General features: G+C 48.0%; 1 protein-coding gene across 1 annotated transcript in view; it reads left to right on the top strand.

Moving 5' to 3' along the window:
- Window positions 1-17,373, top strand: part of MYH10 (myosin heavy chain 10) — a 137,786-nt gene that overhangs the window by 82,473 nt on the left and 37,940 nt on the right. Inside the window, exons 14-17 of the mRNA XM_007457828.1 lie at window positions 1,631-1,804; window positions 4,239-4,412; window positions 5,144-5,258; window positions 9,656-9,718. Of these exons, the coding sequence (XP_007457890.1) occupies window positions 1,631-1,804; window positions 4,239-4,412; window positions 5,144-5,258; window positions 9,656-9,718 (526 nt within the window). The remainder of the gene's footprint in view (window positions 1-1,630; window positions 1,805-4,238; window positions 4,413-5,143; window positions 5,259-9,655; window positions 9,719-17,373) is intronic.

Raw genomic sequence — 17,373 nt, 5'->3', positions numbered from 1 at the left:
ATAAGTTAATTAAAGTATAGATAGTAATATTCTGAAAAAGAAATGAAAAGAGGATATTAAGAGATAAAACATTATAAAGCTGTAGAACTTCAGAAGTATGATTTTGACATACGAATATACACAGACAGTAAAAAAAAAAAAAGAAAAAGAAAATGTTTCAGATGCTAAAAATGCAGGATTGTTTAGTGAGTGTTATTTGTCACGGAAAAGAATGGAAAATGTCCACTGTTAGGAGATTTATGCTCACTGTAGGAGATTGGTTTGATTAATTATGATATATATTCATGCAATAGAGAACTATGCACCCATTATAAAGAATGAGGTGGCATTATATTACAGACTCCAAGATGCATTGTTAAGTTTTTTTAAAAATCAGGGTAACACACATTTATGAGCGCACAGACTGTTTCTGGAAGGATCACAAGAAATAGGTGACAGTGGTTGCTTACAGGAGAGCAAGTGGGTGATTGGAGGGAGACTTCTCAGTGCAACTCTCTGTACATTTTTAATTTTATACCATGTGTTACCGATTTAAAAATCGATTATTTTAAAATACAGTTGGTAGCTTACATATGAAGACAAGTAGAAATCCATTAAAGAAAAGTACCATCACATGTAGTAGCCCAGGCTAAATAGAGCACTAAGGTCTCGTGATCTTAAGGCAGAGCAAAATCCATTCACATAAACGTAACCAAGCACCATTGGGCGGTCTGCAGGTGTTGATGTGGGTCACTAGAAATACGGTGTTGAACACGGCAGACTCTGCCCTGGCCCTCCTAGCGTGACCTCATTCTAAGACGCTGAAGTGTGACACCTCCCAGGGAAGATTGGAATGGCTTTTTCAGACTATAAATCTATTCTTTGGGGCTTGATTAAACCTTCCCTAATTACAGATCACTTTATAATGAAAGAGGTTGTTTATGGGCCCATGGTACTTGTGTGGACAGCATGGAAGCAGAAGAAAAGGCTGAGTACTTCTCATAGAAGGCGACTGCTTTAAGAAAATTATCCCTGTTACCTCATCCATCCATGTTTCATCCCATCAGCAGCACAATAGAGAAATGGGCAGATTTCACAGAGAGGGAAAAAGAAATGTCTGTAACAGATGAAAAGGTTATTATTTTTTTCTACTATTGTTTTCCTTAACTCACTCTGGAGCCGGTGGCCTAAGTAAGGAGCAGAGGAGGCCGCAGCCCATCTGTCCTCTGTCCTCAAAGCTCACGGAGATGCGCTTGCCCCCTTGGCCTCTGGCCTTCCCAAGTCTCTTTGTTTCTCTTCTTTTTCTCACTTTCTTTCTCATTTATTCATTTCTCTTCATTAACCATTCGCTAATCAAAATGGTTTTATTTATAGATACTCAGCACACTAAGTTTATCATTTTCTCATTTTAGCTTCTCAGTAATGTGATATGTGTGTGTGTGTGTGTGAGAGAGAGAGAGAGAGAGAGAGACAGACAGAGACAGAGATTATGAGAGACTCCCTCGGTTTAGTCACTGTCATCTGATGGACTCAGTAGGGTAGTCAAGACCTGATGAATAACTCTTCGAGAACTTTCTGAGAACTAGCTGACTCATTATCCCTCCCCCAACCCCACCCCACGTTTGGAACATGTCTCTCCTGGCACCTGCAGCTGAACTCCTTCGAGCAGCTGTGCATCAACTACACCAACGAGAAGCTGCAGCAGCTCTTCAACCACACCATGTTCATCCTGGAACAGGAGGAGTACCAGCGCGAGGGCATCGAGTGGAACTTCATCGACTTCGGGCTGGACCTGCAGCCGTGCATCGACCTCATCGAGAGACCCGTAAGATCCTCTCCCCGCCCTCTGGCTCTCAGCTCCTGCGCAGGCGGTGCCTTTTTTCTCGCCATCAACTGAGACGGGAATTATCCTGTCTCATGGATGCTAAGATAATTTTCTAGTCTAAATTTCCTAGGAAAGGGATGCCCATTTGAAATATCCATTTGAAAAGTGAGTAGCATGCCAGTAAGACCCTTCTTGAGCTGTCCTTTCTCACGGCCGAGTCCTGTCCTCGCGTGGGGCCGTGTGCTGGCCGACGTGGGCCTTCACTGCCCGCAGGTGCCACGGTGGTGGCGGCAGCTGCCTTCAGTCCAGTGCTCGGCACGTGTCAAGGGTGTGGGGCTCTCCTGGGCACACGTCCAAGGTGATAAAGGGGTGCCGTGTCTAGCTGGGAATAAGACAGGTCATGCAAATCCATTTTGGGGGGTAACTGAAGCTTATCCTCATAAGTACAAAGATGCTTTTTTATAAGGTTTTTTAAAACCTTGTAAGAGTTTATAATCATAGGGAATTTAGCTATAGCATGTAGAATGATACGGCATCATGATTCCATTGTGGGTCCTTTCAAAATGGAGAGTGAGAACAACTTTTTTCAGAAGAAAAATACCTAAATCGATTCTGTTGGGGCACCTGCCTGTCCCGGGCGTCTGTCCTCATCTCTCACAAACCCGGGCCCCGCCTGGCTTCTTACAGTACTCTGACCACGAGACAAAACATGGTCTCCCAAACTTAAAGCTCTTTAGAAATCGCCAGTGAAAAGGAAAAGGGATGAGAGATCTTGACATTGAAAGATGAAGTAGGAAGAATAAAAAGGAGACAAAATTATTGATCTTCTGAATCATGCTGTCACTTAGTCCTTTAGAAAAGATTAAATTATATTTGGCTCCTTTTTCAGAATTTAGAAATATTTTCATTGAAACAGATTAAAAACGTAAAAAATTATGGCAGAAAGATGGGTGTTTCAATTATCTTAATCCAGAACTTCATTTCTCAAAGTTGTCAGATGAGTGGGTAAATTGGGTTAAATGCCATCCTGCACCCTAGGGTCACCTAAGCCTAGAGGCCTTTGATTATAATGTTCTTTCAGCAGCTCTGAACCCTGCAAATCCTTTCAGGTAGAGGGGCCACGAACTAGACAGCCAGGGAGTAAGGGTCTCAGTCCTGGGCTCCCGGAGCGGGGAGGATTCTCTCTGCTGCTTCTGCCTGGTCTGTTCTGTTAACCTCTGCCTTCCTGTGACCACATTATTACACTGTTTCATTCGTGTTTAACTAGAGCCTCCAGTTACTTTTTAAGCAATATTTGCGCAGAGCCAGCTCTTCTGCAGTAAACATAAAGGCCTTGTGAGTTGAGGAAAACTGGTCTTAAGAGATTAATTCCAAAAGCTGATTTCATCCTTGTGCCCTAGGATTGGTACGCTCAGTCTCGTATCAGAAACTCGCCATATTTGCAATATGGCAATAAACGATGACCCCCGGAGCACTGTAACATAGGCCATCATTGTTTAGATATTTCATTTAGCTTTCATGTGTACCCCACTTTCCTCCAAAAAAGAAGTCGTCCCATTGATTTCTGAGCTCCCAGAGAATGGCAGGCTCTGGGCATTTTTTTTTTTTTAAATTTGAGACATAATTCACTATCCTAAAATTCACCCTTTTAAAGTATATAATTCAGTGAATTTCAGTATATTCACAGAGTTGTACAACCATTACCGCTGTCTAATTCCACAACATTTTCATCATCCCAGAGGGAAACGTCCTACCCTTGGCAGTCACTCCTGTTCCCCTCCCCCAGCCCCTGGGCCACTAATCTATCTTATGTCTCCGTGTCTTTAAGTCTCTAAGGCTTTTTTCAGTGAACTAGTTGAGTGAAATAAAGGCTCTTTTATTTGTTGATAAAACAAACCAGTGAAGTAATTGATAAATTACCTCATCACCTTCCATATATTCTACTTAACAATAGTTTTAAATATTTCACCAAGTGTGAAGTGCTCGTTTTATTTAATCACCACTTAAATAGAAACTTAAATTGACTAGGGTGTGAAATATCTGAAGCATTTCAGCTAGTTGAGGGTTTATAACAATTTATCCAGCCAGTCATTGAATATAAAGATTCAGTTTTGTCTCTACACTTTCAGTTCCTTTCTGGTGTCTTTTATTTGCTACTTTGGGGGAAGTTATCTACTTGGAATTAGTTTTTTATAAGTTTGTGAGATACAGTACTCATCCCTTTTCTTACCAGTACTTTTTGAGCAGTTTGAGATCTCAGTGTTTGCATCATAGTTACGATTTGCCATTACCTGCTACCCTAGCAGTTTGATTTGCACAGATCTTCACGAAGCTCTAACTGTTTTGGAAGTTAAGCTGCCAAACCCAGTGGAAAACATCCTTGTATGTACAGTGACGTGCAAAACGTGTCAGTTCTTCTTGCCTCTGTTATCAGGCTAACCCTCCTGGCGTGCTGGCCCTTTTGGATGAAGAGTGCTGGTTCCCTAAAGCCACAGATAAGACCTTTGTTGAAAAACTAGTTCAAGAGCAAGGGTCCCACTCCAAGTTTCAGAAACCTCGTCAACTGAAAGACAAAGCTGACTTTTGCATTATACATTATGCAGGGAAGGTAAGAGTGAAAGAACTCCATTAAAAGTGCTGTGTTTGAGATTTTGCTGCATTTGATGAAGGTTGTAACAAATGTGCTGATATACACTTACAACCCCTTAAATATAGTACATATTACAAATGCACTTGCTTCGAGACAACCCATTTTTTGGATTGTTCTATGAACTTATTTGGGGGGGTGGAACGGGGTAAGTACAGAGAAAGGTTTGTTGCAGGGCCACGCGAGGAGAACGGGTGGCTCGTGCTCAAAACCCCTGAGCCCCCGAGAGTTTGGGGGAAAGATTTTTTTTTTTTTTTTTTTTTTTGCGGTATGCGGGCCTCTCACTGCTGTGGCCTCTCCCGTTGCGGAGCACAGGCTCCGGACGCGCGGGCTCAGCGGCCATGGCTCACGGGCCCAGCCGCTCCGCAGCATGTGGGATCTTCCCAGGCCGGGGCCCGAACCCGTGTCCCCCTGCATCAGCAGGCGGACTCTCAACCACTGCGCCACCGGGGAAGCCCCTGGGGGAAAGGTTTTTATAGGTAAAATTTGGGGTGGGGGCTGCAGGGTGTGTGACTTTCTTCTGATTGGTTGTTGGGGAGGGAACAGGGTGGGGCTCCGGGAATCTTGGGTTGAGCCTGCAGTTGCCATCCTCCCCCTGGGTGGGGGTGTCCTGTGAACGTTTTAGGTTAAGGCTGGAAATGTTTCTTGTTTTTGTTTTTTCCCTCTTGCCGCACCCGGCTCTGGCCCGGCAGGTGGACTATAAGGCGGACGAGTGGCTGATGAAGAATATGGACCCCCTGAATGACAACGTGGCCACCCTCCTGCATCAGTCCTCTGACAGATTTGTGGCGGAGCTCTGGAAGGATGGTGAGAATGTGCTTGCGTTTGTAATCAAACTTGGCCGAATCTTTTACAGTTAAGGCTTATATATGGTTCTTTTACTTATAGATGTGTGTAGACTTTTTTACTTCAAAGCTGTTTATTTTCCCTAGAGCAGGGCTGCCATTGTATCGGAATTTACCCACTTTAAGAAAACTTGGGTAATAAGACATCTGCCTTCTTGGTCAGGTGCTGTAGGAACATTCTAGTAGCAGAGCCATAAAGAACTACACATTTGCCTCAGGCCACCCTGGTCCCAGTGCAGTTGTAATCCAAGGGTGTTGGGATACAAAACCTGAGAAGCCTTGTGCATCTTCTCTGTGTTGTGTCCAGGTCAGCTGAGCTGCGTCCTCCCCCGGTGCCCTACCCTCCACACACGCGCCGAAGTGGCTGGTGAATAAACTCAGACCATCTGCATATAGATCAGTTGTTTTTATTTCCGTCAGTCCTCATAGTTCTCTTGTTTACATGAACCTCAGGTGAAGGTTTTGGTGATTTTATCATAGACTAGAGATTTTGCTGGTACCAGAAGACCAAAGCAGCTGTGTGTCTGAACGTATAGTGGGACCAGCATCTTCTGGCATTTAGCTCTCTCTACACTTTGGTCCTGCTTGTCCTCACCGCTTCACTTGGCCTCAGGTCATGCAGTACCTTAGTTTAGCTCTGGATCTGCCCCTGCCTAGGCTTTGACCCTGAGGCCAGGCCTGTCAGTTACCTCGCTCACTTCTGCTTTTTCTGTAGCATCTCAAGACCTTGCCGTCTAGCTGTCTCCTCAGGTAGAGAGAAAGAAACCCAGAAGGCATGTCAGAGGGCTTAGGGCAATCAGGACAAAAGGAAAGAGACCGAAAGAGGAGAGCCACCACAGAGAAAGTGAGCAGGCGGATGATGACCCTACCAAAGACAGCCTAGTCAAGGTCACGTACATTGGCTCCAACAAGTGCGAGGGAGCCTGCAGGGGTGGGCACACTGCACACGTACACGCACGTGTCCTGGGGAGAGATCTTGTGCGTGAGACTGTGTACAGGGAGGGACTGGGGGAAGGGTTAGGTTTCCAGCAAGTAAAACAGAAGCTTTTAATCACTGTTCCATTGGATGGAGGTCTTCACCTGGGTGCTGCGTGCTCGCTGTCACCTGTGGTGACCTGGTCAGCCTAGGGGGGCCTGTGAGGACTGAGGCGAGAGCAGGACCCTAAGGTGGTGCCTGCGGTGCCCACGCAGCTGAGGGACTCTTGGCCCTGTTCTGGGAAGTGTGAGAGTGGGTCTGAGAAATGGATCTAGCGTGGAAAAAGGGACCCTGAGCTCTGATGGCCACCGGGTCCACAGGGCTGGGAAGACCAGCACAGGTCAGTGGGAAAGGTACACAGGAAACGTCACAAAAAGAGGAGGAAGGAGTAACGCTGCCCATCAGAAATGCTGTGTTCAATCTGGAGTTGTGCTGCCCCAGGCAGTGTGGCCCACGGAGCCCACCACGCCCACCCCTCCTCCTGGCTCCGCTCAGATCTCAGAGCAAAGGAAGTGTGACGTGTGGACAGACGGCTGAGTGTCGCAGACCCCTGAGATGAATGCCACGGGGACAGCTGAGCGGGGACTGCCTTGTTCCTGGGGTGCTAAGGTTAAATGTCATGAAGGATGAGGCAGTTTTCCTTGTCCTCGAAAAATAACACTTTGTTGAATAAACAAAGAAAGCCAGCATTTCCTGAGCACGTGCTCAGGGCCGGGCAGTCTCCCAGCACCCACTGACGAACATTCACTTCCTGTTGGGGCCTTAACCATGGAGGGTGAGTAGGTTTCTGCGAACCCACTCATCTCGGGGTGTGTGTGGCATTTCTAGGAGTGATGTTGGTGTGGAATAAGCGGGCGTGAAGCCGGTAGAAGGAACGATCCCAGGGCAGAAGTGGGAAATCCCAGCCCGGGGTGAGTGTCCCGTTGGGGCGTTAGGGCAGGGTTGGGGCCAGGAGGCGGAGTGAGCGGGAAATGAGGCCGGTGGTGGATGAGGCCGGAGCGCGGAGTAACGCGGTGGCCAGTCTCAGGTGAATTTGACTTCACTGACTGAATGGCATCAGTAGTTTTACGGGCCAGGGTAGGGACACAGTGTGAACTTGAAGGAGCAAAGCGGGCAGTGGTTTGTTGGATGGATCGGGGTGAAAGACCCCGGAAGCAGGGAGTTCAGCGCGAGGTGGCCGTGGAAGGAAAGCCAAGGAGAAGAGCAACAGAGGAAACTAGCATTTTACCGCCAAAGTCTCAAAAACAGATTTTCTCTCTTCATTTTGAACGAGAGGAGAAGCAGGTGTTTGGGGAATCGTGAGCGCAGGTCCCGGGCTTACACACCGGTCCTGACATTGTGAGCCACCTTTGACTCTTGTCTTTTCACTTCTTAACCAAAAACAATATTGTGGGGAACACCTTTGGAGCCCGTGACCTGTTCCTGTGACCCTGCACGTCCAGCCACGCTGGACAAGCTCACCGCCCATGCTTGTCGGCAGTGAGGTGGATTCGGGAACCACAACCGGCGTGTTCCCTGCCGCCCAGGGCCTTCCTCCGGATGGAAACTCAGGACACGCACACAGGCGGGAACGGGACCGAGGCGCCTGTGCCTCGGCTTCCTCCTTCCAGGCTCCTTTAACTCCCCGCCTCGCCGTACAGGTATGGGAGGGCCTCTGGCGGCAGCGGGTCAGAAGTGCCAGGGATGTGAGATCCGGCAGGTGAGGGTGGAGATGGGGGCTGCAGCTGCAGTGATGATATGATGCATGTTCCGTGTCACAGGTGCGGGTGACGTGTCTCAGAGGTAGGACCCCATCTGCGGAGCCCTTACCTGCCTTTCTGTGCTTTTCATGGACTAGCTACAGACAGGTTACTCACTTGATGACAGAAGCTCTGAGAGGAAAGGCGTGTGGCCTGCGGGGCCCTCCCGTCCTGGTTCAAGCCCTGTCCACCTGTCCTTGACCCACAGCTCAGGGCCTGCCGGGGCCCTCACCTTTCTCCACGTGGCCAGCTTGGGAGCACGTGTGGCCACTTTTGTCCAAATAGGCTGAGCGGAAATCCTCTCCCCATTGTGACCTGGCTGTGCCAGCACCCACTCTGGACTCATCCTGGGTGTTTGCTCTCCTGATACCGCTTCTCTTAGTGGGAAGTCCTGCCATCCGTCAGCTCAGGTGGACGACGGTTACTCAGTTTAATCTGAGTGACAGGCTCTCAGAGGTGACCCACCATCTGAGGGAGGGGCAGGCAGAGCCTAATGCCAGGCTCCTGCGATTTCGAGGACCGCATGTTGCACGCGTGAGGTCAGCGGCAGGCACAGGACGTTGAAGAGGGTCGTAGGGTGGAGAACTCGCCGTGCTCACTCTGGACGTAGAGACGTCTTGGGAGAAGGGGAGTTTCTCTAGGAAAAGAAAATAGCCCTGGAAAAGCATGGGATTATTCTTCTCTTTTCACAGCCACATCAGTGCAGGGGCAGAAAATGACAAGTTGACTGAACGTATGAGTATATGATGTATGAATATAGTTTGCCTGTGAAGGTGCAATGCCTTGAGTATAAAACATTTCATGTTAAAATAAACTTTGTGCTAGAGTTTTCTCCAGGCCAAACCAGGAGAAATAAGATTTATTGGTGGCAGCCCTGCCCTAGAGATTCATAGTGCCCTACTTTTTTTGCTGAAAGATGTTTTGCGATCTCTCTAGCAGCTGCACACGGATTTCTTGCCACTTCTCGGGGCTAACATACAAGGAAGAAAAGACCTAAAAATTACATTTTCATGTAAATGTATCTCCTGTGATATTTCCATGAGTAACGGTATGATCAATAGGTATCATCTTAGTTATGATTTGAAGTTGCTTTAACATTTTGTACGATAGAACTTGCTACAATAGAATTTTGTTTTCCTTAGTGGTAGTTACCTATTCGTAGTTTGTATTTGAAGTAAATTATATTTCCAAAATCTGGATGGGAAATAAAATTACACAGCAGTGTGAATTTTTGACAGTAAATGCCACTAATATTTACCTTTTCCAGAGTAATCTCACTTGCTGCAGTCCTGTCCTGATTTGCTAATTGGAGGTTAATTTTATGAAAGACAACGCAAATAGTACCTTACTACTCTTAAATTTCATCCTGCGTTTACATGGGGGTAACCATTTGACGTGAATATGATATAATGCTCATACCTGGAGTTGGGAATGCTTCAGCTATATACATTTATTTTATACAGAACTTTGTCCAGATGTGCAAATTCTCTAAACAGTAATGTTTGCATGGGGTCTGCCCTGGACTAGCTGCTTTTGTAGCCCGATTGCAAAGTTGACTTGTGATGTCGAATGTCTTTCACACTAACTGAAGTGTTTGTGTATTTGCTCTTCTGTCCTCCTGTTTTTGCTGTTTCTCTGCTTTAGAGATTCAGAATATTCAGAGAGCTTCTTTCTATGACAGTGTTTCTGGTCTTCATGAGCCACCAGGTGAATGGATAAAGCCTGTAGGTCTTCCAAACACAAGGGGTTTCAGCCCAGAGGAAGCACTTGCGGGGTGGGGGGCCTGGCAGGGTGGCCTGGGAGGACGGGGGCTTGGTTTCTGGGTTTTTGTTTTTGTTTTGCTCATAGACCTGCATGAACCTTCATTTCATGCTCAGTTTTATTATCCTTCAAGGCAACTGTTTGAGCGCATAAACAATTCAGTCGCTACTGCCTACACATTGCTTCTTTTATGCGTAGCCCGTAAGCACCGCAGAGCAAAAGGTCTGTCACTACCTTTTCCAGTAGTGCCGTTTGATACACAGCCCTCTAAGGGAATTGTTAGGAATCGATGTGCCCAGTAATATCTCCTTTGTCTTTGAGTTACCTTTAAATTTTCAACTCTAAGGAACTCCAAGGAGGAGTAGGTTTTTTGTTTGTTTTTTTTTTCTTTTTTCAAGTCATTAACATTTTGTGAACAAATAATTACATAATTATCTCACGTATGTTGGTCTCATCATTATGCCTTTTGTTTGGAATTTATGTGCATATCTGGCTACTTGCCCTTTTCTTTTGAACTGAAAGCCATGAAACTATCTACAAGGCTTGATATGTGCACGTTGATATGAAGAGTGGAGTGTTAGAACCTGTTTCTTGAACCTGAAACTGAGCTTCACACATTTGGGCCTTATGGTTTGAATCCTTAGCCCTGTTTAAAATACAGCCTAACCTGTAAATCGACTGTACTTTAAAAATAGATAGATAGATAGATGGAAGGAAGGAAAGAATACAGCCTCACCATGGTGAAGAGGCCCCCCAAAAGCCTAATATAAATCAAAATCACCTAACCTTCCAGTTGTTTAGTGAAATTGTCAAGTAGTAAAAACTCAAAGGTAAAGTCAAATTCATCTTATAAAATTTCCCTCATGATTTTTGGAACATAATGCTGAGACCCAAACCCATCTCAAAAGTGTTTTAAAAATATGTTAAAGAAACATACCGGTTTGAATCCAAGATTCCTGGGGTCAGTTCTGGCTCACATACTGTGAAAGCAGGAGACTGCAAGCAAGGGGGCGGAGGGAGGGAGAGATTATGCCGAAGGTTGCTCCGTGAGCTGGGATGACTAGTCCACAGGAGAAATCTTCAAGGTCAGTCATCTTTGGCCTTGGGGGTACTGAGAGAGTTGAGGAAGTGGGGAGAGAAAGAGCTAATAGATGGTAGTTTGAAGCTTATGGTCTGCCTGGGACTTGTGCTCTGTTGAAAGGTCAGCGCTCGATCTTCTGGACTTTCTCCCAAAGTACAGCTCCCTCTTTAAATTCATTCCTCCAACTCTTGGATTTCTAACCGTTTAAGAGACTTCCAGCCTGTGGGCCCCCATCACTCCCCCACTCCTGGCACCAGACGGGCGCACCGTGAAGTCTGTGGGTGGGTGTTCCACACCCAGCAGCTAGGGGCAGCAGCCTCGCCCAGCCCCTCCCACCATGGCCTTCCCTCTCCTGCAGCACAGATGCTTTTTCCTGTGGGGCCGTGATCTTCGGGGTCTGTGGACCAGGTGCTTTTCTGTACCTGCAGGATCTGGTACAGGGCCACCCTAGACAAAACCATTCCCTGAGGGAGCCGGCTCCCTCCTCCCGTCTGCTTGCCTGGGCACTGGAAACGTGCCTGGTCCATCTCTCTCATGAGGTGGCCTCTGGTTGAGTCAGCCAGCTGACCCGAGTGTCGGGGTCTCAATCTCTCCCCGCCCCGGAGGGCCTTCCATCCACCGTGGCCACAGGAGGTCTTCGAAGTTGTAGGTAGTATTCGATGTTTCTCCAGCAGAGATGTTCTCCTCAACGTGTGCTCATGGATTCAAACCCCAGGGAGGGGTAACGGGTTTTAAATGGAAACGTGGGCTTTAGTATTTTCAGTGATTTGTCGGAAGACGGTGGATGAAGGGGGTCCTCCGGATCAAATCGTGATGGCCTTTGACACACTGAGGTGGGCGGTGCCTCTCAGTGAGATGACAAAGAGCTACCGCGGGCCCTGTGCTTCTAAGTAGAGTCATGAGGTTAGGAAAACAGCATTAGAAGAATGTGCGGGCTTTTGAGGAGAAAGATGAGGGATGGGGGTAAAGAGAGGTTTCCAAAACCATCAAAGAACAAGCACAGGAGAGAAAGGAACAGAATTCCTAGAGGCAGAAAAAGGAGGTCATACAAGTTTCTGCTGTAAACCAAAGGACTGTTTTCTTCCAAATGTATTTTGAAACTCTAGACTCCTGGGATAAACTAGTAATGGAGGATGCAGTGAATTAGCAAAGCAGGTTCCTGACCTCAAAGTGGTAGGCGGGGTTTTTAGACTAAAAGAGCCTGTGATGATAGAGGTGGCAGTTTGTGGCTTTGGTCCTGATGCGAACTGTGTCGGAGGGACGGTTGTGTGTAATCTGCCCTAATGCTAGCGGACACCTGCCGTGTCCTTCACAGGGTAGTAAGTACCCTTAGGTTCTCTGACCCCCCCACGAGTGCTGGGCGGCAGCTGCTGGGTCTGGAAGGGTGACCACCGGAGACAGTGTGAGAAGTACAGGAAGCAAGTTTTAGTCGTCGATAGAGAACTCCCGCCACCCTTTTCAGTCTCGTAGGAGCAGCACTTGAAACGTGGTGGCAGCAATTCACTTGGGGCTGGGAATCAGCAGGGAGATCTAGGGCCCGGCCTGCGGGAGGGCTGCCCCACTGGGGTCTCCCTTCATCACCTAGTGGCCCCGGAATTCTTCCCTTCCTTCTTGGCATAACAGAAATGATGACGTTCTGACTTCGAAGACTTTGAACCAATCTTTTTTTTTCCTTCGGTGAGTCGTTAGTATTCAGTAGCACGACTGATAAAAACGGTCATCATTGGATCTCCGTGTAGATTATATCCACTGGTCCTAACCCTATTTTTAGTGCCTTTTAGACTCTCTGGTTTAGGTCTGATCCGGTTTCTGTATGCAGTTTCATTGTCTTCGTGTCCAGTGGATGAAGGTTTTCTACGTCGTTGCACATTCTACTCTTTCCTATTTCTTTATCTTGAGTTCTAACCAGAGTTGGGAGCTCGAGGAGTAGCAGCTTCCGAGGACAGCACCTCCAGTTCCCGAGGTCCAGTGGGGACAGCGACACTTAGTTCTCAGGGTTACCGTGAGTATCAGACGAGGCAGCGAGAGCCTGACCCGGCCCGGGAAGTGCCTGAGTACACGCTGCCTGCCTGGGCTTGCACTCGCCGTGGCTGCCTCTGCAGCTGCCATAGTTGCTGTTGTACCCTCGTTGCTGCTGCTGTTCTAATTATAAAAAACAAAATCAATAAATGCTTATTTCCTTGGCCATTGTCTCACGCAGGTCCTCTTTTCTTCCCAGTGCCCCGAGGCCCCGCTGACAGGCAGTCATGCTGTGCTGCCCGGGGTGGGCATGAATCATATTCATGGGACCTGCCCGCGGGAGAAAGCAGGAGTAACCGTGCCGGAGGCGCTGGCGGGAGGTGTGGGGCTCCCTGTGTGCCCAAACTTCGGCTTCTGCAGGGGCAGAAAGTACAGATGGGGAGGGTGGGTAAGGGAGACAAATTTCAGGTCACCTTAACGCTGGCGCTTGGGGGAGGGCAGATTGCTCTCTTCCTGAATCACACGCTCCCCGTCAACTGCTGAACTTCCTGGAAGTTTTCTCAAACTTCCCAAACACTCTAGAACATTTAACAGATTGGTTCTACAACCCAGTTATGGAACCACTGTAAATTTGTTGTTACTATGTAATAGCCGTACCCTGGATATAGACTATTCGATGTTAAGATTGTCTCTGGGAATTCATAGCAGTTAAATATTTGTTTCGGAATCATTTTCAACTGTTAGTAACGTTTTAGTGTACCTTAAGAGTAGACCAGTCTTTTAGTCTATCTAAATGAGCACTGAGAATCCACCGTGTGCCTGGCACAGTGCTGGGGACTAGAGGCTTCTCTAGGATAGGAGTGTGTGTTGTAGCTCCTAATCATCGTGTCTGGGTATTAAAGTTAACATGAAGACAGTTTTCTCCCCCCCTTTTTGGTTTCCAGCTCTATTATCTAGAGAGAGTTTCTGAAGAACTGGCTTAAATACTTCAAATGAAATAATAGCACTAGTATTTTGGCCCATGCACAGATTTAAAGAATGCAAAAATCTCATGTATTCCTCTTGTCTCCTGAGACTGTCCGCTAGAAGAAGGGCCAGTTAAGCATTCCGGCTGTAGACGATACCATTCCTTACGTAAAACTGTTGATGGCAGTTTTATGAGATAGAGGATTACAGTTGCTTTTTTTTTTTTTTTTTTTCTTTCCTCTCAAACTGTGAATGTGCCCTTAGAGATCGCAGGTCTGTGGAGCTCATCTTATTTCTGACTGTCCGCGTAGGGTTTATGATTAATAAGTTGTTAGTATAAAATACTTGGAACTCTTTTCAGGCCACTGGACAACCAAGTAATGAATTGCAGTGCTCACCAGCAGCCTAACCAGCCTTTCCTGGATGGAGGAGGAGGATAAACAAAGCCATTCTTGGGCTTCTCTGGTGGTGCAGTGGTTGAGAGTCCGCCTACCGATGCAGGGGACACGGGTTCGTGCCCCGGTCCGGGAAGATCCCACATGCCGCGGAGCGGCTGGGCCCGTGAGCCATGGCCGCTGGGCCTGCGCGTCCGGAGCCTGTGCTCCGCCACGGGAGAGGCCACAGCGGTGCGAGGCCTGCGTACCACAAAAAAAAAAAAAAAGAAAAAACAGAGGTTTTCCTAGGTCTTGATTTTTATTTTATTTATTTATTTTTTTTGCGGTATGCGGGCCTCTCACTGTTTTTTGCAGTACGCGGGCCTCTCACTGTTGTGGCCTCTCCCATTGCGGAGCACACGCTCCGGATACGCAGGCCCAGCGGCCGTGGCTCAAGGGCCCAGCCGCTCCGCGGCATGTGGGATCCTCCCGGACCGGGGCACGAACCCGTGTCCCCTGCATTGGCAGGCGGACTCTCAACCACTGCACCACCAGGGAAGCCCTAGGTCTTGATTTTTGAGTGAAATCGTATATGATCAGTGTGGCCCAAATCATTTGTTCCCAAAGTGTTTCTCTTTTACCCAATAATTTTACTCATTGGTAGAAACTAACCCTGAGTTTAAGTATTTGAATTTAAAAAAAACAACAACAACAAAAAAAAAAACGGAAAGTTTGAAGCACTAATTTTTTAAAAATCTGAATATTTAGCTTTGGATTACCCTTATTAAAGTTAAATTTGAAAATCAGGCTCATTATGATTATATTTTTTGTTTATTACTTAAAAAAAACAAAAAAAAAGTGGTCCTCACCCGCGGCTGCGTCGCGGGTCCCTGCCACCCTGCCCTGTGGAAGAGGAGCTGCCCCTTCAGGGGAAGAGCTGCAGACCCTTGTGGCTAAACCCCCGCAGTCAGCGTGGGGCTCCTTCTCTTTTGTTATGGGCGTGACTTGTTCTTGTAGGTAATTTTGTGTTCATTCAGTGGATATTTGTTTAAAAAAAAAAAAATTACTGTGTGCCGGGGACCATGCTCAGGCCGACATCATGATGTGGGGAAGGCAGAAGAAGCCATTTGAGCTGGTGATCAGAGGGGCCCAGGGACACCAGGGATCTGCTCTCAGGACCCCGTGTGTGTTCGATGCTGGAGAGAGACGTCCCCGGAAGCTTAGTCCAGCGGGAATATACAGTGGAAGTGTCATCCCAGGGTCTGACATACGTGATTTGAAGCTTTGAGGAGGGAGTGGCCTGTTTAGCCTGGAGGCAGGTGGACAGGAAGAGGTTGTAGGGGAAGGGATGGAGATGTAGAAGCCATTATGAGCTCGCAAGGAGGCGGGGCTCCTGGCAGAGAGAAAAGGATGGAGACTTGAGAGCTTTGTGTCTTTGAGAAAATGCAGCTGGTTTGTAGAGTTGGCGTCTAGGGAAGGTGATAGGAGGTCCCTTCACCGAGCACTTCATGCTTCCTAGGCACCTCGGTTCTGTAAGGTAGGTCACCTTGGCTCCATTTCACAGAGGAACAAACTGAGACTGGGAGAAGATGGGTAACTAGACCCAAGTTCACGCAGCTTGTAGGTGGCAGGTGTTTCTGACTCTCTGGGTAGAGTTCTTCATCCGTGTGTTCTGCCGCTGGGCTGTTATTTGGACCGTTTCCTACAAGCTGTAGGAGAAATGGAAGGATTTTAAGTCTAGGAGCAAGGAACTTGCTTAGTTTTAGACACGGCTGTTAATCGTGACAAAGGTGTAACTGGAAAGCACATTGTGGCTGCAGGGGTGGAGGATGAAATGGGAGAGTGAGGCTGGAGGAAGGAACCCGGTAGGGCGTCGTCGCACAGACCAGGGCAGTGGAGAGGGGGGATGGACTGAAGACTCCGGAAGCCTGTCCTGACTGGTTCCGGTAAATCAGCAGCTGGATGTGGGAGGGGCATGGAGGCCGACTCCCAGTTTCTGGCTTGAGTAACCCGTGGCCACGTCTGCACTAGATATACAGGAGGAGGGACGGGGAGAATGTGCTTCAGTTTAGGACATTGACCTTGGGCCCCCCTACGTCCAGCCCCTTCTCGTCCTCCTTATCCAACTCCTCCATCTGCCCCAGCTCCTTGGGGCTTGCCCATCTCTGGTCATTCGCCCTTTAGGGGGCTCATCCAGTCCCGTAACTTTAAATCCTAGCTGCAAGTCAGCAACTCCCAAATCTACCTTTTCTCCTTCAGACCTCTTTTCTTAGCAGCAGACTGTCCGCTGTCCGCTTGACATCTCTGCCTCAGCCTGTCACGGGCGCCCCAAACTTGAAGAGTTTGGGTCCATCTTTCTACCCACAGAACCCCCTTCTCTCCCCATCTTCCCAGTGGTGCCACCAGCCACTTGCCTGCCCAAGCCCAAATCCCAGGAGTTCTTGCCCTCGCCCTCTGCCATATTCTCCATACCAAGTTCATCCTAAGAGCAAGGCGGTCCTGCCACCAAAACACATCTGGAATCTTCCTTCCCCACCATCTCCTCTGTGATCTTCCAAGTTCAGCCTACCATCATCTCTCTCAGAGCCTGGACTACAGCATGGGCCACGCCTTGCTCCCTGACCCCTCCACCCGTCCATTCCCTGTTGCGTGCGTGTCCTCACCTCCTCTCCTGAGGCCCCCCCGGCACCAGCTGCTTGCACTTCGTCCTGCCTCTGGTCCTTCAGCGCCTGCTGTTGCCACTCACTGCCTGCAGTGATCTCTGGCTGGCTCGTCCTTACCCTCAAGGCATTGAACGTAATTTCTCCAGAGAGGTCTCTAACCGCCCATCCTTCTCGTAGCATCCTGTTCTTTTCTTTCAGTGCATTTCTCACTGTTTGTAGTTGTGAAAGCATTTAATGTTTACTTCATTTATTTGCTAACATACATGTATCAAGCATGTTACCTGCCAGGCGTCGCACTAGGTTAGAGGGGGCTGATACCGAGAAAAGCAGACGTGAGAGGCACTTTGTGGAAGGCAGAGGCAGCTGTGTGACTTCCAGGTGGACAGGAGAATGTAGGTGTTCAGTGACTGGTGCTGGGAGGTCAGGTATGATGTGATCGCCCAGGATGAGATTGGGGCTTGAGAAATTCTGGTCAAGTGCTGTCTGCCCGCACTTGTGTCCTGTCTTATTCTAGAAAGGATTTTAGGTGAGCTGAGTTTGGGCCCTTAGTGAGCGTCG

This window comes from Lipotes vexillifer, unplaced genomic scaffold, assembly GCF_000442215.2.
Source record: "Lipotes vexillifer unplaced genomic scaffold, Lipotes_vexillifer_v1.1 scaffold611, whole genome shotgun sequence".
In the NCBI taxonomy this organism is placed as follows: Eukaryota; Metazoa; Chordata; class Mammalia; order Artiodactyla; family Lipotidae; genus Lipotes; species Lipotes vexillifer.
The sequence above is the reverse complement of the archived record's forward strand: the minus strand, read 5'-3'. Positions and strand labels throughout refer to the sequence as shown.